The sequence below is a fragment of the Gobio gobio genome (genome assembly GCF_949357685.1).
Source record: "Gobio gobio genome assembly, chromosome: 12".
Classification (NCBI taxonomy): Eukaryota; Metazoa; Chordata; class Actinopteri; order Cypriniformes; family Gobionidae; genus Gobio; species Gobio gobio.
This window is the reverse complement of record NC_137105.1, coordinates 13,792,584-13,820,260: the sequence shown is the minus strand read 5'-3', so window position 1 is coordinate 13,820,260 and position 27,677 is coordinate 13,792,584. Positions and strand designations below refer to the sequence as shown.

General features: G+C 33.9%; 3 protein-coding genes across 3 annotated transcripts in view; 2 read left to right on the top strand and 1 right to left on the bottom strand.

Moving 5' to 3' along the window:
* Positions 1 to 615: 615 nt before the first annotated feature.
* On the bottom strand, positions 616 to 4,994 carry adat2 (adenosine deaminase tRNA specific 2). The gene is made up of 6 exons (XM_079830487.1): positions 4,779 to 4,994; positions 4,486 to 4,590; positions 3,416 to 3,566; positions 1,665 to 1,771; positions 1,383 to 1,455; positions 616 to 1,297 (listed from the first exon to the last, which is right to left on the bottom strand). The coding sequence occupies exons 1-6, from the start codon at positions 4,869 to 4,871 to the stop codon at positions 1,182 to 1,184; spliced, it is 645 nt and encodes a 214-aa protein (XP_079686613.1). The 5' UTR covers positions 4,872 to 4,994; the 3' UTR covers positions 616 to 1,181.
* Positions 4,815 to 14,368, top strand: pex3 (peroxisomal biogenesis factor 3). Its single transcript, XM_079830484.1, has 12 exons — positions 4,815 to 5,254; positions 5,606 to 5,737; positions 5,816 to 5,897; positions 5,990 to 6,033; positions 7,182 to 7,303; positions 7,401 to 7,467; positions 7,591 to 7,645; positions 7,768 to 7,918; positions 9,420 to 9,490; positions 10,036 to 10,152; positions 12,471 to 12,567; positions 12,664 to 14,368. Exons 1-12 carry the CDS (start codon positions 5,182 to 5,184, stop codon positions 12,745 to 12,747), a joined length of 1,095 nt encoding a protein of 364 aa, XP_079686610.1. The 5' UTR covers positions 4,815 to 5,181; the 3' UTR covers positions 12,748 to 14,368.
* Positions 14,369 to 27,301: 12,933 nt separating this feature from the next.
* atf3 (activating transcription factor 3) overlaps positions 27,302 to 27,677 on the top strand; it is a 5,024-nt gene continuing 4,648 nt past the window's right edge. The window contains exon 1 of the mRNA XM_079830301.1: positions 27,302 to 27,440. The gene's annotated coding sequence lies outside the window, so the exon portion shown is untranslated. The remainder of the gene's footprint in view (positions 27,441 to 27,677) is intronic.

The following is a 27,677-nucleotide window of genomic DNA, read 5'->3' as shown; positions in this document are numbered from 1 at the left end:
AAAAAAAAAAAGGCTTACATTTTTGTTTGTGGTATTATTAAATAAAACTATTAAAAACGTTTTTGTTCACTGAAATTAAGCTTGAATTAAATAAAATATTAAATGCAAAAAAATTCGAAACTGACTGAAATAAGTCCAAGTTGACACACTGAAGTAACTATTTTGAATAAACAGAAATGAAAAATAAAAGACAAGCACATATCAAAATTACTAAAAATCGAACTAAAATTAAAAAAGCTGACATTTCTAAATACAAATTAATACAAAATATTACAGTTTAGAAATATTACAGTTTATTCCATATTTAACAGTTTAGAAATAGTAGTAGTGAGGAAGAAACAAAGAAGGTTCAGTGTTTTTAAAAGTTTTGAAGTGTGTGTGTGTGTGTGTGTGTGTGTGTGTGTGTGTGTGTGTGTGTGTGTGTGTGTGTGTGTGTGTGTGTGTGTGTGTGTGTGTGTGTGTGTGTGTGTGTGTGTGTGTGTGTGTGTGTGTGTGTGTGTGTGTGTGTGTGTGTGTGTGTGTGTGTGTGTGTGTGTGTGTGTGTACGATTTAGTCATTATTTACACACCCTAATGTCATGGGAACGCAAAAGGATATAACACAAAGCTATGTTTTATGATACTTTTATTGTAGTTTTTGCTATGCTGGAGCTTAACAGCCTCAGTCTTCATTCCCTTTAAATATATATCGAAAAAACTAGGTGGATATTCCTCAAAAACGTCATAAAATTCACCTTTTTTGCTCTATGGAAGAAGAAGAAAAGTAGGGTGAGAAAGTAATGATAGAAATTAATTTTTAACTCTCCTGTTAAAGTTTCTGGCAATGAAGTAAGTGGAAACTCCACCTGGGTCTGCCCTGCATCTGCTAGACTGAGATCATTGAGAGTTCAGAGGCAGTGTTCTGGGTTGTCTAAGGACACAAAGAGAGCAAGAGCTGGAGAAGAACCTGTGCTTTAATGCAGAACAGGCCCAGTCTTTTGCTTCTACATGCGGTGAAGAGACTCACGGCATCCAGCCACAGAGAAGAAGAGGCCTGGAGGTTTACGAGCGATGCGGTCTGGCTAATGAGGCGATGTGGTGCCTCAAACAGAAGAGATCATTAAATCGATGGTCTCAAAAAGATGGCAAAATCATTGAGATACAAGGTCTTGTAAAAGTCTGAATGCTCAAATATTTTCCATTTCAGCTCAAAGGAACAATTGTTTCTCTCTCCTCATCTTGTGGTCCTTGATTTACCTGAATGACTACAGCGCCACCTGGTGGACTAATCAAATCCTTCCTCACTTTAGGTTTGGGAGCTAACAAACGGGAGAAAAAAACATCATGTTTCAACGAAAACATCAATGGACATTAACATGCATATATTAAAAAGACTTCCCTTACCATTTGGGTTTTCTTGTTTATAAAATGTCTTGAGCATTTCAACGGCCTCTTCCGCTCTATATCCTGCGATGCACTGTAATGAGCAAATAAGCATGTGCTACAGCAAAAATACGCAATGTGGTGTAGACTAAAATCGAGGGAATGTGGAAGTTCCTACAAGAAAAATATTCTAGCCACACAGAATGGTTGGGCAAAATTGAGAATTGTAGGAACTGGCTTCCTTTTGAAGCATGAGCTGGATTTGAAATTTAACCGGATAGGATTTGGAGGGAATTCTTTTACCTTAAATGTAGTTCCAGTGTGTGGTAAATGATCCGATGAGACATCCAGGACGGAGCCACAGCCTCCAAACCGCTCATTTTTGCACCCATATACAACGAAAGGTATGTCTGTCTAAATGTTAAGGTATCCATTTAGCGATGACATGATTATTGTAATACTACTAGACAATAAATACCTGTGGTAAACACAATAACACATTCAAAATCTACTTTGATAGAAAGGGCTAGGACTGACAAATATCTACACTACAGTTCATAAGTTTGGTAGGAATTTTTTTGTTTTAATTAATAGTTTTATGCAGCAAGGGTGCATTAAATTCATTAAAAGTGACAGTAAAGAGAAGACATTTATAATGTTACACACGATTTCTATTTCTAATAAATACTGTGCTTTTGAACTTTATAGAAAAATAATTATATATAAGCACAAATGTTACAATTAATATTTTTAATAATAATAAATGTCTCTTGAGCACCAAATCATGCAGCATATTAGAAAGATTTCTGAAGGATCATGTGACACTGAAGATTGAAGTAATGATGCTGAAAATTCAGCTTTGCTATTATAGGAATGCAGCCTTGGTGAGTCTTCTTTCCAAAAACATAAAACCAATCATAGCCACCCCAAAATGTTAAATGGTTGTGTTTGTGTACTGTCCCTCAGTCATTTTGACCCAGAATAAATTTTGGAGAAAAATTGTGTTCATCAGAGTGGTCCAAGAACAAAAAAAATGAGTTTATGTTGTTGAAATTTTAAAAAGTAACAAATCAGTCCCTCGTGGGTTAATTCGACCCCCTAAGAAATGAATGGAATGCGAGGAATTCATACATAATTCACTCAAAAATGCTCAAAATTAAAACTAAACTTTAGCAAAAATGATTTTATAATGTCTACATGTGTATCTGAATGCATACTGAAGAGATAAACTCAAGAACTAACATTAGGACCCAGCAGAACAGCTCATTTGCTCCATATAGAGCAAGAGTCATGAAATATCATGTTATATTATTTTTTTTCCACAAGAGGTCGGTAGAGTCACCCAGGGCCCTATCATACACCCAGCGCAATGCGGTGCCATGTGCGAGGCAAGTGTTTTTTGCTAGTTTCAGCCTGACGCAGTTACCATTTTCACATCCTGCGCAACATTGTTTAAATAGCAAATGTATTTGCGCCCATTTATGTGAAAACGAGGAATGTTCAGGCGCATTATTGGCTGAAATCGACAGCGCCATGTAAATAGCGAATCCGCCATGGTGCGAGCGCAACTGGCTTTTAAAGGGAATGGGAGATTAGACTCTGATTGGTTTATTGGACGTTAAGCACAAAACACACCCATTACTCATTAAGAGAATAGGGACAACCCTTTAAGACCATGCGCGGAGTGCGCCAACCGTTTTTCGCGGCGTTAAACTAGAAAAAGTGGATTCAGACATGTCCTAAGAGCACATGCGCCGTGCGCTTTAGACCATGTGCTCAGATCGTTAAAATAGGGCCTACCCAATGCGAGATATTCTGAGCTGAATTAACAGGGTTATGCATGAAATGTTGAGTTATTTATTGATAAAATCTAGTAATTTAAAGGTAAATAAATGTATTTAAAAAAATCTCTAAAAATGAAATTATATAATTTAAAAAAGTATAATTTTAGGGCTTCGGGTTATTTCGACCCTCGAGGGACTGGTTTGTTACAGAGTGTGAGGGACGGATGAGGGTTAAACTATTAGTGAACCATATTTTGGCTTAAAGGATACGAAGCAGGCGCAGAGCAGCTGCACACATGATACATGGCTCCACTGTCACATAAAGTACAGTCTGTTCACACACCTCCTTCGGGTCCTTCTCTCGGAAACGACACCAATCCAGCACTTGATCCAGTGCCACCATTTCTGCATGCCGAGTAGCCTTGGGCAAAGCAGGCACAGACGTGAGGTTGTTTCGTCTAGTCCAAAGATTCTCCTTGCTTTAGTAGGAACAACCGTTAATCAAAATGCCTTGACAAAACATAAACTGTGATATGGGTTGATGGCAAATATGGATGTTTAAGATGACAAAAAGAAGACATTCTTTTAAAAATCTAGTTCTTAGAAACTTACATTGTGCAACCACTAAAGTGAAACATAATCAAATATTTTCCTTACACAATCACAAATAATTTACAAGAAAATAAGCCTTGTAATGAGACTTTTATTTTTTACAATCTCTAAACTGTTACACCACCTACACATTTTGACTTTAAGCCTCACAAAAAATGTCAAAATGAATATAAATGCAGAAATTGAAAACGTGTCCATCATAGAAGATGTGTATTGACACCGCGGTCTGCATGAACCGCATTGTTTATCTATTTCTGAATAACTTCACATCTGAAAAATTATTGTCGTGTAATTGATAAATGATAATTTGCAGATACATACTGGAGCATAGGGTTATAGTCAGTTAGATTATAGGGATAGTTCACCCAAAAATGAAAATTCTGTCATCAAAAGAAGATATATTGAAGAATGTTTGTAACCAAGCAGATAGAGCAACCATTGACTACCATAATATTTTTTCCCTACTATGGTAGTCAATGGTTGCTCTATCTGCTTTGTTACAAACATTCTTCAAAATATATTCTTTTGTGTTCACCAGAACAAAGAAACTCATACAGGTTTGGAACAACTTGAGGGTGAGTAAATGATGACAATTTTCATTTTTGGGTGAACTATCCTTTTAAGTAGCCTATTGTTGTTAGCAATTTCAATAACCGTAATATATTGAATAATAATAAATTAAGATTTTTTAAATGACCAATTATTAGTCGCATTGTGAAGTCACTTACATTTTTTGTTTCATTCACCTCATTTCTTCCTTTTCCAATAATCTCATTGTTGTAAACCATCAGACAACCAACTGGAACCTCGCCATTCTCAAGGGCTTCAATTGCCTTTAAAAGTAATTCATGTTATATTAATTGATATGTCATATGTTAATATTATTTTCTCAAAACGACCCAAAGTACAATTTACCATTACCATATATATGTATGACACACAGACATATATACATTTACACTTATCATGGTAAATACTAAAATACTGGTAAGAGAAACAGTAAATATCAGAGAGTCTTTACCATGTCAAACGCCTTTGACATCCATGTTTGTATCTCACTTTCTAATGGCTGCAGAAAATCACTCTTCTCGGGCTCAAAACTGTCTGCTTGCATCTCTATCAGAATCCTCAACAAAAGTATAACCGTATAAATAAAGGAGCACAAGTCGGAAAAGTTGCGTTTTGTTTACACGCGCACGTGTTTACGGGGGAACGTAATACTGGATGGACCTTCCAGGGAGGTGAATCGATCTACCGCGGAATCGATCAATCGACTCAATCTGTTCTCTGTAGTTTGCCTGCTTGCTGCTAACATGCGAAGTTATTGCAATGTAGCATTGTGCTAGCTAGTGAGTTACGTCCAAACACGTTCTTGCATCAATTTTTTCGTGTGTGGTTTTTGTGGTGTCAAGTCTGTTTTTAAAATGTTGAGTTCTACATGGAATTTCATCAAACGCCATAAGAGGAAATTCATCTTCACTGGGGTTTTTGTTGGAGGTACGTGGGCAACTAGACCACCTGCATGCTCATAGTTCAGAGATTTGTTAGCTAGGAGTGATTGTTTCTTGTTTTGAACAGATTAATAAAATACTTGTAGCTAATAGCTTGTATATAGTTTAGCATGCTATTAAAATGTTGCCAAGCATTAGATCTTATTTCCCCATTCAAATCATTAATCTCAGCTCACCTGTCACCTAGATTGTCTATTGGCAAAGTTGATATGGACTTTACCCTGGCATTTTTAGCCATAACAAAAAAAATTATATTACTGAATAGATCTTGCATATTCCATATCACTTTCTTAACATATGTATTATATTGTAATCTATCCTCAAACTTCATACCCAGGTGTCTATATACTTGGTAAATATGCACAAAGGAAAATTCAGCAGATGCAGGAGCGAGAGGCAGCAGAATACATCGCTCAAGCTCGGAGACAGTTTCATTTCGAAAGCAACCAGAGGACATGTAACATGACAGGTAAAAAAATTGCATGATCAGTTCATGAAGGTGATGTTTCTTCTGCCTGATATAAGTAATTGTGTCTTTTATTTGTAGTGTTATCAATGCTCCCCACTCTCCGAGAGGCCATCATACATCACCTGAACTCAGAGAGCCTCACCGCTTTACTGAAGACCAAGTGAGTCATTCTTCACGTAAATTATAGATGATTATCTACATTATACAATAAAAGAATACAACTGACGCAAGTGATCATGTCTTCCCACGCAGGCCAGCCAATAAACTTGAAATCTGGGAGGATCTAAAGATTATTAGTGAGTTCAAGATGTTTCTTTGTTATAGTATTCCAGATGTATTCAATATGAAAAACAAAATTGACCGTATTTACTTTTTAATCTTATTGTGTGAACTATCGATTTGTGTACTTTATCCCTAAGGAAAAAAATGTCTTGTCCTTGGAATCTTTGATAATTATTTTCTTTGCTATATATAGTTTTTATTGTTTAAATATGGTTATGGCAATTCAGTGTAGCTTTTTACATTGAACAAAGTAGCTGAAAAACATAACAGTTGATCAAAAGTGACAGAAAAGACATTTACATTATTACAAAAGAATTCTATTTTAAATAATTATCTTGAATTTTCTATTCATCAAAGAATCCTGAAAACAATTAATCATGATTTCCAGAAAAATATTAAGCAGCACAACTGTTTTCAGCATTGATGATAAGAAGAAATGTTGTGGCATGTCATAATTACAGTAATTAACTTGTAAACTGGGAATTTTTGGAGAGCTTCCGATGTACCAGATGTACTGCTGCAGATTTATATTGCCGTTGATAGTGTTGCCATAGAAACGCATAATTCCGAGTATGTGATGTGAGCAATATTATGTTATACACTCTTGAAATTATGGTAATTATGACATGGCATGAACGCAGCATAAATCAGCATATTTATGAATGGTTATGGGACACTGAAGATTCAGCTATGCCATTACATGAATAAATAAAATTTCAATATACAGTCTATTTAAATATCAGTTATTTTAAATCATTTGTAAAAATATTTCACAATATTTTTTACTGTATTTTTGATCAAACCAATGGAGACTTATTTTGAACAAAAACATTTATACATATTATACCGACCCCAAACTTTTGAACGATAGTGTATTTTTAATTTTTTTTCCTTTTTCAAATTCAGGTTAAATGTATTAAACAAATGTTTTTTTTCTTCCATTGATGTTGAGCAATGACTAAAGAGTTGTGGCATTGTTTTATCTGAATTCTAGTTTGGAACGCCCACTTTTCACAATCAAATTGATTCCCACCCTACAATTTTTTGTTGAAGGTCCTGTTTGACAATTCGTCACATGGAAGTAAATAGGTTATGAACAGAAGTTGACTTTAATTAAACTCTCATCCATTCTTGTCCTGAAACAATGATCTCCGCCCTCCAGGTTTTACCCGTAGCATTGTGGCGGTTTACAGCACTTGCATGCTGGTGGTGTTACTCAGAGTTCAGCTCAACATAATTGGTGGCTACCTGTACCTGGACAACTCCGTGACAAAGAATGGAACGGTATGCCAGGGCTTGGTGTTTTAAAGGCACAGCAACATCATTTTATTATGTTGAAGCACGCAATTGTTACCACATTTCTCTTATACTGCTACTTTAGACCCCATTCGCCCCTCCTGATGTTCAACAACAATATCTGTCAAGTATCCAACACCTTCTTGGAGAAGGTGAGGACAATGTCAGATCTGTATAAGAGTGTCTAATCTGTATTATAGTTTAATCCTCTGTTCATACAGGCCATATGCCCTATAGTTTTTACACTGCTGTTCATTTTTATTCTGTCTTTTCAGGGCTTATTGAACTGATAACTGTGGTGAAGAAAGCTGTCCAGGAAGTTCTTGGAATGTACGCTGAGTGATTGATTGGATGATGAATGAATTTGAATCGAGTCATCCCATACTTGTGGCTTTATTTGCCATTGAGCCGCGTCAGTGTTCCTCAGCTAACTGCTGTCCATGTCTCCTCAGGGTGTCTCTGAAGCAGAGTTTGTCCCTACAAGAGTTGGAGCAACAGTTAACTCAGATCAGACAGTTAGTGGAGGAGGGCAGTGCTTTCTCTAAACACAAAAGTCTTTCCTGGTACATGATGCCTGATGAAGAGAACACACTAGCCTCACAGGTATATATAATATATACATTTTTTTGTAAATGATTAGGAATTTCTTATTATTTGTCATTTTATTTAGTATTAAAGCTGCATGATTAATTGGTAAAAGATCACAATCTCGATTCAAACAGCCATGTGATCTTATTCCTAAAAGGCAATGATTTGGCTATGTCTAATAAACCTTTGACAAGTACGATCACACACACTGCAAAAAAAAGCTTTTTTTTCTTACTTAGTATTTTTGTCTTGTTTCCAGCCCAAATATCTAAATATTCTTACATTAAGAAGCATTTACTAGTAGACAAGCAAAAGATATTGACTTGTTTTGGGAAAAGATAACTCAAAATTAAGTGAGTTTTTGCTTAAAATAAGCAAAATAATCTGCCAATGGGGTAAGCAAAATAATCTTGTTTTCTGTTTGAATTAAGATTATTTTGCTTACCCCATTGGCATCTTATTTTGCTTATTTTAAGCAAAAAGTCAGTTAATTTTGAGTAATAATTTTTACTTGTCTAGTAAATGCTTCTTGTTTTCAGAATTGTTAGATATTTGGACTAGAAACTAAAAACTAAAAAAATACTCAGTAAGAAAAGCATTTTTTGCAGTGCAGCGAAACATTCAAATATGTGTTGCTGTCAGTGCTGAGCCAGACAGAGCAGTTGTCATGTGTAGGAATATAACAGATCTTAATGAAAACAGGTCTTTTCAACTACACAGTATCATTATTTCTGTGTTACAATGATTCATATTATCACAAAAGTACTGAGGTAAAAGTTTATAGTTCGGAGGTAAACACTGATGTCTAAGGAAGCGATCAAAACTATTTTATTTGTATGAATTACATCATTACACCAGTTGTTGGCGACAAGTGACTGTTAAAAATGTATTTGTCATAGAATAATTTATTCAAGAGACACTTTCAAACCCTCTTTAATAGATTAATCTAGTAATGAAACAAGTCAAGTCTTCATGAGTGAGTCATTGAATCATTAATTCAAACCAAATTTTGTAAAAATAAATAACAATAATTCATTCAAATTAATTAAATATATTTTTGACTGCAGCAATTAAAATTTTGTCAGAACCTCTGGTAAAAAATGACATGTTATTTTGTTTAGTTGTCTATTCAGAATTGTGGGAGAATCGTGATCTCTATTTTAAACAAAAAATGTGATTCTCAATTTATCCAGAATCGTGCAGCTCAAATTTATTAATCTATTTATGTCTTTATTTCTATAGAACTAACATATAGCTTGTTGGACTATTTTTTTTATGTATACAACATTTATTTTGTGTTTTATTATATATATATATATATATATATATATATATATATATATATATATATATATATAATTTCTATATTTTATAAATATATATAAAATGTATAAATTATTTAAGATTTTTTTCTGTATATATATATATATATATATATATATATATATATATATATATATATATATATATATATATATATATATATCAATTTATTTCTTTTATTTTTTTCTCCTAGGCCTGTGGACTCACAGAAAATGATGTCACAACAATAAAGCTGCTGAATGAAACCAGAGATATGCTTGAAAGGTGAGGGACATCAAGACACCACTGATATAAACCTATAGAATTGAAAATAAAAAACTTAGGATTGTCAAAAATTTGAAGTAATTAATTTCATTATTTATTTTTGTACTGAACGTCTGAAACGCATAGTTTACCCAATAATGAAAATTCTGTCATCATTTACTAACCGTCATGTCTTTCCAAAGACTTTCGTTCATCTTCAGAACACAAATGATTTTTTTTTGCTAAAATCTGAGAGCTTTCTGTTTCTCCGCAACTACCACTTCGACGCTTCAAAAAGCTGTTTATAATATATAAAGTGATCAAGTCTCTTTGGAAAATTTGAACTAAACCCTTCAATTTTCTTTCATTTTCATTTAATACATTCAGTTCCTTTTATACAGTATTATATGATTTATAAGAAAGAGTTCTGAATTCAAAGATTAAGCAAACGAGAGTAAATTGTTTGAAATCAATAGGTTAATATAGATCACTTCCAAATAGGCATATTTGGACATCATTGAGCTCTGTAGCTAGGTACTAATTACATCTAAACTTTTTTTTTTCAGCCCAGACTTCAATACTGTACTCCGTACTTGCTTGAGCCGAGGCTTTATCCGATTCCTAGACAATATGGCAGAGTTTTTCCGACCCCCACAGGGAGACTCCTCCAATACACCTGATCGGTCAGTGTACATGCATTTATTTTTATTCAAAAAGGTATATACAGTTACCCAAAAAGTGGTACATTCGCTTTTTTGCATAAGTATGAATCTATTTGTGCTTGTATAACAAAATATCAAACCTATGGAAGCTTGATTCTGCCGTGGAATAAAAAATAAAATAACGGTAATTGCTACTTTTTGAGTTTTTATATCATTGCGCCGCTGCACCCATGGTACGGCAGCAAAGTTCCTTGATCATTACGCAGGAATGAGAGTATAGTTCCTAGCCATATCGGTCTAGAAAATCGCAACTTTTCATTTTCCGTCTGTCTTAGTTAAACGATGTAACTACTATACACATAGTGTAAAAAGGAAAATGTTGGCGTTATTTTGTCACTTATTGAGCAGTAGGCTAGCTGGAGCCATTTACCTCCAGTCTTTGTGCTAAGCTAGGCTAGCGGTGGGTGCGTCAGACAGAGTTATGGCACGCACGGAGATGAGAATGGTATGTATGGGCTTATCTAACTCTGGGGGATATGGTGAATAAGCTAAAGTCCCAAACAGTTGGCGTGTTCCTTTAAGCCTAGCAGTGAATGTTGTATGAGCAATAGGATAACCATATTCATCCACACAGTCAACCAGAGCCAAAGCACAACCAAAACAGTGTTCTTCAGCAAAATGCATGCAGTTTTGTTGGGGTTTTTTAACCACAAGAGGGACAAAAGTTACATAGTGCACCTTTTAAATAAGGTTCCATTTAAACCAGTTGCCATTTGTTTTTAATAACTATATCAAGGGTTCGTAGTCATGATAAACCAGGCCTGGAAAAGTTTTGAAAAGATAAACCCAGAAAGTTTATTCCGTACCTCGGGTTTGAAGTCACGGTTCGGTACAGCAGTTTTACAAAATTGCTTATTTATTTTTATTAAACATTGGTTTACTGAAGAAAAATGTGTCTGTCCTTAAATTAATTCAATTATAACTAAAAGTGTATTGAAGATATTGCTGTAAAATATATAGGGAGCCCTTACTTATACATTAATATTAAAGGTTAACAACAGAGCCCAAACTTTTAGCCTAAATTCAGTTGCTATTTACTTTTAGGTCTAATAATCAACACTCAAATAACACATTGTATGCAAACATGTAAACTTCACATAAGGCAGTTTTTGCAATAATTCTAAATCTAATTATAAAATACGTTTTTTTTTTTTTTCAAATCTAATTATAAAATACGTTTTTCTCCAATTCGTTGCTGAAATATAATAATTTATAGCTTACACAGTGTCTGTCATTTTCATGACAGGTTTATTTAAACATACATGAAATAATCAAGACATCACTAACAGGTTAAGTAGAATATAATGAACATATAGGCTAATATAATGAATATATAGGCTAATATAGTGCATATATTTAGTGAAAGAGTTGATTTACTCTAGTGAATAAAATCCTGTGGACACTGAATGACTGCCTGAGTTAAATGATGTGATGCTACATGACATTGTTTAGTTTAAAAGCAGTTATATTGACGTCTTAACGACGTTGAAACACTGATTGAGCGATTACACCACATATAACGTGACAGTTGTAATGTATCCTCATACCTTCAGATGTTCATTCATGTTTATTCTTTAGGAAGAGATGATTGATCACGTTCACAGATGATCGCGTTCACAGATGATCGCGTTTACACGCGCTCGCTGTGCGGCCGCTTGAACTGTGATCAGTGATCTCGCCGCATTAAAGAGCGTCAAAACGACATTTATCGTTGAATTTCATGATAAAATGGACTGAATACTTAATATGTTCGTGTGAGAACTCGGATTGAAGTGTGTTCCGTGCTTAAAACAAGCCGACTGTTAACTGTTAAAGATTGCATTCGTAAACCGGTTGGTACACGCGTGCACCGAACCGAAAGCCCTGTACCGAAACAGTTCGGTATCAATATGTGTACCCCTACTCTGTAGAGAAGTTTGTCCATTTAGGGCTACTGTAGAAACATGGCATTGCAAAATGGCGACTTCACTGTGAGGGCAGTGGTGTAAGTAGATAGAAATAGCTCATTCTAAGGTAATAAAAACATAACAGTTCAATATGTAAGGTCTTTGTACACCACTGAAATCATAGTTATGTATATTAGATTGCATTTCTGTCAATAGATCCTCAGAAATATTACACATTGCACCTTTAAGCAAAAAAAAAAAAAATCACAAAGTCGATTTTAGCACTTTTTAATGTTTGAATATTAGATCATGTACCAGGGTTTTTTCAGATCTTCTACCCATTTAACTGGTTTGCTAACAATATTTATGATGATATTTATGCTTGTCTTCCAGACTATCACAAGTAAGTCTCCCATTAGCCAAAATCATTCCCATCATCAACGGACAGATACATTCAATATGCAGCGAAATACCAAGTCACTTTGTCCAGGTGAGAACCTTCATATGCATTGACACATTTTGACTTCCATGTGGCATAAAAGCTTCCCGCACACACCAATGCATATTGTTTTCATTCATGTTTTAGGATCTCTTGTTGATAGACCAGGTGAAAGAGTTTGCCGCCAACGTGTACGAAACGTTCAGCACCCCTCAGGAACTTCAGAAGTGAGCGCGGGACTGAGCAAAATGTGAACTTGTGAAAGTCGAACACCTTACAAACCGACTTTAAAGAAACTCTCATGCGTGCAGCACAGAATTGTTCTCCTCGCACACTAAAATTGACCTGAGAAAAGAAATTCGCGGCTGTTCTGAGGGACGAGTGCGTAACGGAGTTCAGATAGCTTCTCATGACCTGCTAGCTGTCCTGTCTGTATGTTGTGACCCTCTAACCTTGTCCCAGGCATGTCAAGGGTTTTACAGGCTATAATAAACTGTAGTACATTTTATTTATTTTTTAATCCCTATATATAGCATAACATTCTAATAACTGTCACAACTTGGTTATACAGTATCTGCAGTATGGACTTCAAAGAGTGAATTGTAGACATCTCTGAATCTGACCATAATTCAGTCATGCCCACCTTTGCAACAGTAACAATGCATGATGTTTGCACTGCTACTGGTTAACAAATGCATATGTTGGGAGTATTTTCATTTGTATTAACTTTAATATTTGAATGGTTCTACTAATTGATATAGGAATTGTTGGACAAATTCTTAAAGGTTGTAGAGTACGCTATTCTTTTTGTAAAATGACCCATGAATGTTAATAAATAATGTGAGAAATAATACTGGAACTATTTATTCAAAATACCACAGGATATTTGATTAGAAAACGCTGCATGTTGTTTTGCCTTTTAAAATTTGAAATTGTTCCAACAGGCTGCTATATTAAAGTAAAAGAAACCGTGAGGACGTTTGTTTTCGTTCTACACTTCCTCGTACGCACAGTAAATCTTCCGGGTTCCACTAGAGGGCAGCACATATCTACAATTCAGCTCATAGCAACTAAACATGGGTCATAGCGTGGTCTAACAATAAACATTCTCACCAGTTGAAGTACAAAAATAAAAAAGGAAGAAATTATGTAATATCTGCCTAAACATGAGGGGAGCATATGACGACTGCTCTTGCATAAAACACCACCCTTTTGACGCAACTTCCTTATACTAAAAAAAAAAAACATAGCTTAATCTGCTTGCTTTAGATGAGAGTAAGCAGATTAAGCAATAGATGCCACTCCTTAGGTAATGTTCAAATAAATGAATACATTCAGAAAATAAAAAACGAATTGTTCACATCATGACACATGCATAATCCTTTTATTTGTCAAGTCATATCATTATCATATTTGTATAACTTTAAGCATGTGATTGTCACTAAACTGTTCCAAAGTTTAGGGTCATTTTTTAGTCTTTTTCACCAAGGTTGCATTTATTTGATTTAAAAAATAAATAAAGCAAAAACAGTAATATTGTGAAATATTATTATAATTTAAAATAAGTGCTGTCTATTTCAATATATTTTAAAATGTAATTATTCCTGTGATGGGAAAGCTGAGTTTTCAGCAGCCCTTACTCTTGATCCTTCAGAAATCATTCAAATATGGTGATTTGATTCTCAAGAAACATTTCTTATCAATGTTGAAAACAGCTGTGTCGCTTCATATTTTTGTGGAAAATGTGATGCTTTTTTTCAGGATACTTCGATAAATAGAAAGCATTAGACAGCTTACTAACAATTTTGATCAATTTAATGCATCCTTTCTGAATAAATGTATTAATTCCTTTTTCGTGTGTGTGTGTGTGTGTGTGTGTGTGTGTGTGCGTGTGTGTGTGCGTGTGTGTGTGCGTGTGTGTGTGCGATTCCATATGTATCCTAAGACTAAAATAATTCATTTGTAAGGGTGAGAAAATGTCATTTTAAGTCTAACACTGTATCAGTATGAAATTCATATTTTAGGGATGTGGTGGTATCTGAGCTGATAACAATTCAGTGTTATTTTAGTATCATAGATACTATTATGATACTATGCAAAATACTATTCTTTATTAATATCTTGAATCTTATATATGTGTATCTAATAAATAGCATAATATGTGTGTGTACAGTGTATGATTATGTATATATAAATACACACTCCATCATGTATATATGAATATTAAGAAATATTTGCATGTAAATATATTTATATAATTGATCTTATATATAAATATTTTATTACATATATGTATGCATGCATGTGTATTTATATATAATTATACACAGTACAGACACAAACACACACACACACACACACATATATATATATATATATATATATATATATATATATATATATATATATATATATATATATATATTATGTAAACACAACTTGTAAGTAATTAATCATAATTATTAGAATGACCAGCATTAAGAAGAAGTTAAGTTTTTTTATATTTTATTTTAGTCATAGCGTTATTTTATGTAACAATTTTTTTTTTTTTTTATGGTTTCAGTTACAGTTTTAGTTTTACTTAACAATAATTACCCTGAAGCAATTAAAGGAATTAGTTTGTTGTTCCAAATCCAAACCTGTATGCCTTCCTTTCTTCTGTGGAAATGTGTTAGGGTTTTTTTTTTTTTTTTGTCAGTGGTCACCAAAACAGTTAATTACTTTGTGTTCCATGGAAAAAAGGTTTGGAATGACATGAGGTGTGTATGAAGTGAAGTGAAGATAAGGAAGTTTGTGGGATGTACGGTCAGGTTCTGAGGTCAGCTATCTTGTGAGAGGATCAGTTAACCGTGCTGAGCACAAGCATTTGGAGAAAACAAGTAAATTACATCATTCAGGCATCTATGTAGGTCAGCATTTGTCTAATACACCGCCAACTCCTACAGACCAGTTTAGCACAAGAAAAGGAAATTTAGCCTAATAATAGTGATTTAAAGGTTATATGACGTCGATTCGCCAATGATTATGGGCTAGACAACTGAAACTACATTGGTTAAGCTTATGACAGTTTGTTTGACAAGGGATGAGCTATATATAGCAAATAGCAAAATAGGCTCATTGTTGCATAAGCCGCTTGAATGTGCTGAATAACCATGAGGGTGTTTTCCACCGCACGCTCCACATGTAGCACCTCCAGTCACATGACTCGCTCTGTGCTCGGCGTGCTCTTTGTTGTGCAGCAGCAAACAGGAAATTCCCCTTCATCACATGACTTGGGTCTTTGGTTCTGCCCCGTGACCTTTTTACCGAAACTGTTTACATCAAGTCCAGGAATATAATGGAAACATCTTCTTGTAATCATTAAAAGATTGAATAGCATATCTCTGTTTGCTGATGATAGCCTACACAATACTGCAGAACTAAGCAATTTATGGCTCATTTCTGGGTTTTAAAGTGCTCTAAAAGGCTACATGTTATTGTTCTCATCTTGTGAACAAAATACTCAAACATTAATATATATCATATTTATATACTATATTATTTAGAGTTTTTACTAATATTTTAAATTAGTGTTTAAAGGTGCACTGTGCCCCCCTTCCTTTTGAAGCACATTGAGAAGCTACGGTGGCCAGCACAGGACAAAGATGTCGTCTGAGACCGCATGTGTGTGTAATATAATTTTTGTTTATTTATAAATCTCCCATCACTCTCTTTGACCCCCAGGCTTCAGCAACCAAACTGCATTACATAATTTACACATCTAATGCGCGTCCTGTGCACTTCGTTGTGGTGCAGTAGTGTTAAGAAAATCTTCATATGTTTGTCAGTAAATGAAGAGAGAAGGAAATATGAAATTGGCCAATAGTTTTTTTTCCCCAAACAATCTCACTTGAACTTAAATGCACCAACAATCCCTTTTCGATTGCATCATGTAAAAATATTTACATAATCCTGTATTATTGAGTTACTGACTGGAGTTTGATGTGAGTGAACATGATATTAAACTAATTTTAAAATGCAAAACCCCCCTCATAATAAAGGGAAATTATATATCTAATTCAGTCATGACATCACTGCAGTGCCTGAATAGACAAAAAGCTATATAAATGAATAATTTGACTAATTTAATAAGAATTACAAGAAATAAACCGTAAAAGTCATTGTGATTGTGCATATTCATACATACGTGTAGGCGATTGTATTTTCTATAATAATCAGGAAATGCTGGGACAGGGTGTTATTGTTTTGCTGCTGGTCTTTGCTGCTGGTGCGATTATGACTCATCTGCCTCTACCTGCATTCTAGAGTCCTGTTACTCTCTGACTCATCCTGATGTCAGACTGCAAACACTGAACTCATCATCACATGAGCTTGTGCAACTTAATATTCAACCAAATTGTGGCTTATGACATATAAGCAGGTTTGAAAACAATACATGCTGATAAATAATCGACATAGAATATTATGGTAACACTTTACAATAAGGTCTCGTTTATTAACATTAGTTAATGCATTAATTAACATGAACTAACAATGAGCAATACATTTTTGTTACAGTATGTATTCATCTTTGTCAATGTTAGTTAATAATACAGCCGTTCATTGTTTGTTCATGTTAGTTCACAGTGCATTAACTAATGTTAACAAATAGAACTTTTGACTTTAATAATGTATTAGTAAATTAACATGAACTAATATTAATAAATGCTGTAGAAGTATCATGTTGACTAAAGTAGTTACCTAATGAAACATTATTGTAAAGTGTTACCAATATAATTATGGTTTGATTAAATATATTATATATATTTTTGATGAAACATTATTGTAAAGTGTTACCAATATAATTATGGTTTGATTAAATATATTATATATATTTTTGTTTATATATATATATATATATATATATATATATATACACACACACACACACGTATGTAAATATAAACACACACACACACACACACACACACACACACACACACATATATATATATATATATATATATATATATACACATACACATATAATATATATAGATATGTGTGTGTGTGTATATATATATATATATATATATATATATATATATATATATATATACACACACACACACACACACACACACATATGTAAATATAAAAACATACACACACATATATATATATACACATACATATATACATATAGACACACACATATATAATATGTGTGTGTGTGTGTATATGTATATATGTATGTATGTGTATATATATATATGTGTGTATATATGTGTGTGTGTGTGTGTATATATATATACACACACACACATATATATATATATATATATATATACACACACACACATATATATATTATATATATATATATATATATATATATATATATATATATATATATATATATATATATATATATATATATATACACACACACACACACACACATATATATATTTTATATATATATATATATATATATATATATATATATATATATATATATATATATATATATATATATATATATATATACACACACACACTCACACACATATATATATTATATATATATATATATATAACAGACTATGTAGATATCACAGGTAAGGACAAGTAGTGATTTGGCTCCAGTCCTGCACTGCATTGGTGTTTGTGGACATGCCCTGACCATGTCCTTCTCCTCCGCTCTGATTGGCTGATCTCGAAGGATTATCATTAACTATTAATCCTCTGCTGCAATGATGCGCTCTGTAGTCACACCACAGAGCAGTCAGATGATGTCATCTCACCTTATCAAGCTGATTGGCTGAAGCCCCTCTCGCAAGCTCTGTGCTCACCGTATCAATTTTGTATCACTCGAAGATCCTTTACAAGCAGTCACATGACTTCTTAAATATGACGTGGCCCTTAAAGACTAAGTGCAGTGTGTGAGTTTTTTATAGGAGGCCTGCGTCGCTTCAATTCCCTGCTTGAAATAAAATCCCAGAAATTAGAGGCCGTTACATTTCTATGTGCCAGTAAGAAGTCAAGAGTCCCAATTAACACGGTTTCTTAGAATTTACAGCAAATTGAAGAAGTGAGGAATGGGAAATGGATGATGAAAATGAGGTTTCCCTGAGGCGTTGCTCGGATGATGAGGATGCTGGAATGAGAGAGAAAAAAATTCATAGAAACTTCCTAAGTCACTGAATGTCCAAATATGTAGAAAAGCGTTTTACTTTCACATCTGCAGGAAGCAGAAAGCAGTGCACGTATAGTTTATGTTACCACATAGTTTCATTGTAAATGAAATCCAAAAACTGAAGAAAGGAAGAAGAGTGGCCAGGAAAAGAGGAAGTCCTCGCTAAATGCGTCTCATTACATGTTCTGAGCATGATTCAATTTGGTTTCCTTATGAATTACGCAAGGCATTTATAGTTTAGTGGGGAATGACCTTTAGGTATTTGTTGCGCCCACCCTACACACTGTTTGCACATAGGACAGAAATAACAAAACCTAGGAGGCCTGCTGAAGTGAGAAATGAGGTCACGGCCCGTGACGGGGTTGGGAATCCTGGCTTTCCCTACTTCGCCTGTCTGCGACGAAAGTCCTTTGGGCGGGAGTCCGTCACTATGGATGCAGCCGGTGTAAACATGTACACAGTGCTCTGGTGCGTGTACCAGGGTGAGGGCAGTGTGAAGGTAGCACTGAGTTAACTGGGACTTTATAAATAACTATGAGTCCTACAGCTGTCTATGTCACATATGTAAGAGGAAAGCTATATAAACCATTATTTAGAGAAAGCAGTGTCAACATTTATACTGAGCAAGTGATGCTATGCATATTCGGGCCCCATTGCTGCCGAGTCATTTAAGACAATCTACCGTTCAATTAACCACTAAATAAATATATTATCGGTAATCGTTCTGATTTGATGCTCAAGAAGCATTTCTTATTGTAATCACCAATGTTAAAAACAGCTGCACTGATGTCTTTGTGGAAGCCGTGAGATACACTATATCATTTAAAAGTTTGGGGAAATTTTTTTTATGGAAATTAATACTCTCAAAAAAGACGCATTCAAATGACTCAATTGACAGTAAAGGACATGATACAAAAGAATTCTATTTCGAATAAATGCTGTACTTTTAAACTTCCTATTCATTAACGAATCATGAACCATGTCATTAACAATAATAATTGACAATAACTGAGTACTAAATCAGCATATTAGAATGATTTCTGAAGGATCATGTGACACTGAAGACTGGAGTAATGATGCTGAAAATTCAGCTTTGATCACAGGAATAAATTACATTTTAAAATATATTAAAATAGAAAACTCTTATTTTAAAATGTAATACTTTTTCACAATATTATACAGTTTTTACTGTATTTTTAGAGAGCATATCGAGAGCGGGGCACAACCTAACACTTTTTGACTTTCTCAGTGTGTGTAAATCCACTTGGGGTTCAGAGTATTTATTTTTTCCCACATTCATTTTACACGTCTAGTACAATTATGTGGTTTTGTTTCATAGTGTATACTTTTTTCTTGATTTAACTCGAAAGAATGGAAGTGAAATGTGACAACATGCCCCATAGGTGTAGTACATTGTTACATAACCAAATGATACAATCAATATAAAATATACAAGACAAACTGACATATTTTGTCTATAAAATACAATTATTAACTCTTTTTTAATAATATTTGAGTTTGACAACAAACACAACGCAAAACACAGCTCTACAGCATACACTGTAAAAAAAAAAAATTGTCGTAAAATTTACGGTAAAAAAGCGGCAGCTGTGGTTGCCAGAACTTTACTGTATAAAATACGGTAGCAACATTTTAGGTTTTAAAGATTTAAGTTAAATTTACAGTAAATAACCATATTTTCTTAACTTAAATGTTAAATGACCAACCTATTGAAATACTAATATCTGTTATGTACCTTTGATATGCACTGGCAACCACCAATCACAGTGGTGATGAGAGTCACATGATGAATCAAAGCTCATCACAAGCAGCTTTTAAGAGCACAACACTAATATATAGAAGGTGCACACAGTGTCATTCACACAAACACTAAACACCATCATGGTAACACATGAAATTAAAAAAATGCAATAAACATTAATTTAACAACATTAAATGTAACATAAAACACCAATGTACATAACTGATTAAGAAGAAACAGTTTTTTTTCTTCAGTACATCAAATGTGACACATAGGGCAGGGGTTTTCAAACTGGGGTCCGGGGACCCCCAGGGGTTCTCCAGAAGGTTCTTTGGAGTCCCCAGAAAATTTCAGAGGATAAAAAGACAAAGCAAAAATGGATAAAGTCTACCGAACATTCTAACTGTTTCATTTTTAAATGTTCCTCTCCTTTCTTGCCGTATACATACTTTCCAGAATTGTATACGTTTGCTTTGTATCTTTCTAGTGAGTTTTTCTCACTACAGTCCCCTTTATCTTGCTCACAGGGGTTGTAAGGCAGTATTCTTAAATGCAGTACGCAAGCTGCTTATATACATTTATTGTGAAAGTTGCTTATACAAATAACTTTTAATTGAAAATGTTCTTCAGGTTTATACATCCAACAATAAGTAGCTAATTTAAGTTTGGAAGCAATATGTTGTATTTACAATGTCACACTTACTATTTATCTAACAGTTTAAATGTTTTTTCATACATACAAATATATAGATGGATTTTAGGAAGGGGGTCCCTCATAAAAGGTTCGTCATATTTGGGGGTCCTTGGCATCATAAAGTTTGAAAACCCCTTACATTGGGAATTCTGGGAATGTCAATTTACGTTTTTTCACTGTAAATTACACAACGACTGTGAATTTGACAGTTTTTTACTGTAAATTTACATTAAATGTAAGGTTAGATCTATTACAGTTATTCACCATATATAGTACGGAAACTCTCTGTTAACCAGTTAACTGTTTTTCACCGTAGCATTTTTACAGTCTTTTACCGTTAAAATCACAATATTTTTTACAGTTTTAAAAACATAATTATAATAATTTCCGAACATTGACTCTCAGTCTTTATTAACCTCTTTCTCATGGTTTCTAAATAGAATTCATAAAAGTATAAAAGTATAGAATATAATATCATAGTTCTAATAGGGACACATTGTAACGCAGTGTTACAACGCACCCCACCTGCACAACTGTGATTTAACCCCGGCCCGTGTCTTCTGCTGGTTAGATCAGCATTTAAGTACTATCTCAACTGTTAAATAACAGTTATAAGATTCAAATATTATCAGTTTTGTCTTATTTTAAATAAACACAAAAAATAGAGATGAAAAATTATCTTAAGTCGGCTATAAGAAATTTACTTTTGCTATATTGTTTAAATAAATGTTCAGTGAGATCTTCCAAAGACACACAATTTTTTGCTCGATATAATGTTGATATGGCAACTAGTAAATACACTAAGTTTCGTCATGCTGGCATGTGTGGAATCTTTTAAACTATGCGTGTTACAACTAACCCCGCGTTAGGTTGCGCCCCGCTCTCCCCTACGTTCCTTATCCACTGACAAGGCTGGTTGGAAAACATAATCTCAGCCCACACAAAATTCTTACTAATATAAAAATACAAAAGAATAAACCACACCAACTGTGCAATGAAATGGTACAACATATGTCGTCAGACTTGAAATATAGGCTATGATTTATTCTCTTTGAGGTCTGCGAGGTGGAAATCCCTGAAACCATCTAGAGCGACTTGTTTCAGCAAAAAGACCCAACAGTTTATCTTAAGAAGACATTTTTTTTTAAGTGACTATGAACTGCATATGCAAATGAACATGACAAAACTGACATTTTTGTAAATACATAAACAGCAAAAGTGTGACAAAGAACACACTGGGCCAATTATCATACCTGTGACCAATTTTTGGGTCACGACACACCAGTTTGGTTCACAAATACCACTATTTATTTAGTCTACCTGTAAATATTTGTTATTAGCTCTGGAATAAACAAAAACTATTTTGCATCGCCACATTATTAGGCTACAAATAAATGCAAACTATTTTATTTCAGTGATAATGTAATAGAAAACAATTTAGATAGGCCCACTTTTCAATATGTTTGAATATGGATTCATATGACAAAGCATATGGCTATATTTTTATGTTAAATTATTCAAGGGGATATAAATCTAAAGGGTGAGGCATAGGCTACTATACAAATACATTAAACCTTTATATAAAAACTGTACTATAGGCTACATAGTTTCACCAAAATACCGTAGTTAATAAGTTAAACCTTCATTTACATGTGGTTTGATAACAATAACACCAGGCTATCGCTGTTTTATTGTAGTAGGATAGCCTAACTATATTTTTGTAAATGTATTGACCTTGTAGCTACCTAGTGTGCTACATATTATACTAATATAGCCTACTGTAGCCTACTCTGTTTTGTGGGTTTAATAACATCTAGAGAGAGAAACCATCAGGCGTTTTCGATGACTAACGGTTGACTGGAATGCGATGTGTCAGACCGAAAGTGCAAATCAAACTATCGATCCCGACATTTCATTATTCCAGCAATATACGTTTCGTTTCAAACGCGTGGTGTTTTGGGAAAAGGGTGATTTGACTTCTCACCTCCAAGCCTAGAAAACAACGGACAGTCTCAGGATTACTGTAGTCTCGATTTCCCGGAAGGATGACGTATTCTCTTCTGGCGAGAATACTCGAGGCTAGTGTAGTGTGTTAAAGAAACAATGCGCAGTCTGTGCTTCTTATGAAAGTGCTTTGTGCGGTACTTAACCTGTGTCCGTGACACAAAGGCCACATCCTCTAACGTTATAAATAATAATAATAATAATAATACAAAATACAAGTGTGTGAAATATTAAAATAATCTGGTTTGTTACATTTTGAGCAAACTTCTTGTCCGAGTGTTATTAAAGGGACAGTCCACACAAAAATAAAAATTCTGTCATCATTTACTCACTCTCACGATATTCCAAACCTGTATGAATTTCTTTCTTCTGCTGAACACAAAAGAAGATATTTTGAAGAATGTCGGTAACCAAACTGTTGACGGGACCCATGGACCTCCACCTTTTTTTCCCTCCATAATAGCCTATAGAAGTCAATGGGGTCCATCAACTGTTTGGTTACACATATTCTTCAAAATATCTTCTGGCCTTATGGGGAAAAAAAATACTATGGAAGTCAATTTATTTATTATGCTTTTCACTAGAAATCTATCTATCTATCTATCATCTATCTATCTATCTATCTATCTATCTATCTATCTATCTATCTATCTATCTATCTATCTATCTATCTATCTATCTATCTATCTATCTATCTATCTATCTATCTATCTATCTATCTATCTATCTATCTATCTATCTATCTATCTATCTATCTATCTATCTATCTATCTATCTATCTATCTATCTACACACACACACACACATTTCAAAATTCTTATAATGAAGAAAATAGTAGCTACATAAATGGTATACAGAGAGACTAGATATAATTAGGACATATTATATTTAATGATGCTAATTAAAATGCTGGTTGTGAAGATCTAAATAGCGGATGTATGTAAAAACAAAAGTGATAGATAAATACTTTGTACATAGCAAAAATATTTTTCTAAATGAAAATGAAGCCAAATGAAAGATATATGCAACATTATTTCAATCAAATAAAAACATGGAAAATCTAGTACCTGATGATGGTTACTCTTTTAAATAAATACATAAATACTTCCTTTAAAAACACGACTGTGTTCTTATGGAAAAACTGATTAGAATCAGACCAGCAATAAAGATATAATTTGAGTGGAGATGTCATAAAAACAAAACTGAAAGACTTATGGGAAATTGCTCTTCACATCAGAAAGAAACTGAAGGGAAAGGAAACTGTTTGAATATTGTTTAAAGACCTTTATCTTAAACACAATTTGTACAAATGCCTTTTTTCTTATGGAGATAGGCAACAATCAACAAGTAACAACAGATGGAAATGTGAAATCACTTCTTCACAGTGTATTAATAGCTAACAGGTCAATATTGACATCATAACAGCTGTATCCATGTCCCAGACACAAAATGGCCACAGGCCTTTAAACACCTGTTTGACTTTATACGATGGAGCGCAAGCTAAACTCTATGACGTGACTTTGCCCTGCCTGATATGATAAAGAGATGATAAGATGGTGAATACTTCTATATTAAGCTCTGTGTAAGGTTTTAGATATAGATCATTCGGAAGAGTCCACACATGTCCGGTAAACATTAGTATAAATTCATCTTAGTATTTATATCTGTCATGTATATATTGCGGAGTGACTCTTAAAATATTTCATTATGGACACATTCGATCACAAGCACCATTTTAGATTCAACAGCACATTTTGTCTTTGAGATTTCGATTTATACTTAAATTAATACATTTCATAATATATTATGTATGTAATTATATGACATATATACAGTACATCAACAATTATTTAGAAACTTCTGGACACATAAGCCACGTACTGTATAATGTATGAATTTCATTGCACTGGGCAACAACATCAAATCAGGTTGCATCTGCAAACATATACGAGAGCTTTTCTCAGAACTATAACTTCTCTTTTCTATAACCAGTCGTCAAGGTGATAGTGAATGTATGAAGCCAGTTCCCGTCAAGTTCACACAGCTGTCTAGCAGAATAACCGCATATTTAATACATCACATTATGTGGACATTTTGTCACGTTTGACAACCACAATATGCTCCAATGCTAACTTAATATCGAACATTTATTGTTTCACAATTTTAAACCTAACAAACTTATTTTTTTGTAATAAAACAACTAGCTTAAAGTTTTGTGCTGTATTTCTTAAAAGAATTATGCTATTTGGTTCGGATTTAAAGCGATTTATAAATGTGTAAATATCTGCTTATCATGTACTGTATCAGTGGATAAACACCAACAAATTCATTTTATAGTATTTCATTTTTTATGTATGTTTTTTGAGTCTTATAATAAACCACAAACACTATTAAAAATTACTAATACAATTTAATTATTTAAAAATTATTTGGAACTTCAAAAACATAAATCAACAAATATCTTTATTTCCATGTCAATGATGTCAAAAAACAACAGCAGCAAGTTCACTTAATGTTAAACTATTAGTCAAATGCAACTCATACATTACCCAGATTCATTAATTCGGAGAATATCGTTTTTAAGCCAGACAGTCATAATTTCTCTTGGGAAAAATAAATATTGCCATGTTTTGACTTTGTGTCAGGTTTAGACACAGCTCCTTGGTAACATTATTTTGTGTTCAAGCAACCGTATGTAATAAGGGAGTGTTTTAGTTGTGATTGCACCAGGACTGGTAAAAGGAGATCACTGGAAATTTCCAGAACACTAGGTAAGAGCGTGCTCTGGGGTGGGTGATGACCCAACCAGAGCAAGAAAGCTGTGCTTCACATCCAGGAGAGGAATGCAGACACTGCTGACTGCCCACTCCCTGAAATCACTCCAAAATCATTCCATCCACAACTCAAATTAAACAGACAAAAGCTTATTTCACCACTTTTTATATTATTATTTCATGTGGCATAAATTTTATAGATGTTGTGTGTTTTTTTTATAATTTATTTTAATATTACATTGATTAAAACAACTACATCTATAGTAACAATGGAAATTAAATGCAGTTTTAATGGAAAATAAACAACTCATTTCCACTAAAGCTTAAAGGGATAGTTCACCCAAAAATGAAAATTCTATCATTTACTCACCCTCAAGTTGTTCCAAACCTGTATGAGTTTCTTTCTTCTGCTGAACACAAAAGAAGATATTTTGAAGAATTTTGGTAACCAAACAGTTGACGGAACCCGTTGACTTCCTTAGTAATTAATTTTCAATGGGGTCCATAAACTGTCTGGCTACTCAGAATATCTTCTTTTGTGTTCAGCAGAATAAAGAAATTCATAGAGGTTTGGAATAACTTGAGGTGAGTAGGTACATGATGACAGAATTTTCACTTTCATTTTCATTGAACTATCCCCTTAACATTGATTAACCCGATAAAACAGGACATTAGAAGAGGTTCACAACAATCATAATAAAGCCAGGTTTATTTACAACATTGAATTCTATTTTAAAAGTTGAACACAATGTAAAATTTCAGCTTTATGCTTTGTAAATTCTAAGCGATGCCACTTTTTTTCATCTTTGAATGAAGAAAATCAACATGAACGAACAAAGTATAAATCACAGAAAGTAACATGGTTGAACATGAAAATGTTAAATGGTGAAAACGGTGCCATGCCAAACCATATGATCATATTTGATTACAAAGTTTCCATTTATGGACGAAATTAAAAACTCAACAGGCTAAATGAAACACAGCGATACACTGACCTTGGGATCAACTCTCCATCTTCATACAATTCTCCATTTAACAGACCAAAAAAAAGTGTGTTTGACAGAGTGAGAGGGATTTTCTGGTCTCTATACCCTAACCCAACTAGCCTCTCCCAAGTCTTTTTTTCATAACTATTCAGTATGTGACATTAGAGCATACCAGAGATCCCATGTCATTACACGGGTATGTCTTTATTTGCTCATTAGGTTAACATGTCATCCTGCTGCTACGACTTCGATTACTCCATTGTACAGGGAGGGCGGGGGGCTGAGCATGCCCAGTTATGGTGCGCGCAGAGGGTTGCCTGATTGCATCATCGCAAAGACAGTTTTCCTGATACTATAAATAGGGTGACGTCACTCGCCCCGCCCCTCATAGTAGTTCACGTCCTCCAGCCATTAAAAGGGGTGATGCAACGAGCCGGCGACAACTGTAACTTTACCAGCTGAGCGCGAGAACACTCCAGCCGGTGGAGAGCATCACAACACGCGCGTTTTATTCAGTCAAAACAAGGTGAGTGACAACATTGTTACACTTGTTATGTATTGGTTTTGTTGTTCTAGAACACACTGTGGAAAATGTCTACGCTATGTTCTGATAAATCAACTCAGCCAGTGACTGATTTCAATATAATGTGTGTTTGGGTCAAGCGATTGTACTAACTTATATAGGCTAATACTTTATATTCAAAACGTCATCTTATCTCATATAGGCCTATTTATAGTATTTATATTTTATTGTATTTAATCT

Excerpts from the sequence above, each read along its gene's own strand:
- adat2 (XM_079830487.1), bottom strand. The coding sequence starts at position 4,871 with ATGCAAGCAGACAGTTTTGAGCCCGAGAAGAGTGATTTTCTGCAGCCA. Across the intron at positions 3,567-4,485 it reads AGGTGAATGAAACAAAAAAT|GCTACTCGGCATGCAGAAAT; the intron begins GTAAGTGACTTC and ends GCTTTGCCCAAG. Across the intron at positions 1,772-3,415 it reads AGCTGCTCTGCGCCTGCTTC|ACATACCTTTCGTTGTATAT; the intron begins GTATCCTTTAAG and ends ACATTTAGACAG.
- pex3 (XM_079830484.1), top strand. The coding sequence starts at position 5,182 with ATGTTGAGTTCTACATGGAATTTCATCAAACGCCATAAGAGGAAATTC. Across the intron at positions 5,898-5,989 it reads ACCGCTTTACTGAAGACCAA|GCCAGCCAATAAACTTGAAA; the intron begins GTGAGTCATTCT and ends CTTCCCACGCAG. Across the intron at positions 6,034-7,181 it reads GGAGGATCTAAAGATTATTA|GTTTTACCCGTAGCATTGTG; the intron begins GTGAGTTCAAGA and ends TCCGCCCTCCAG.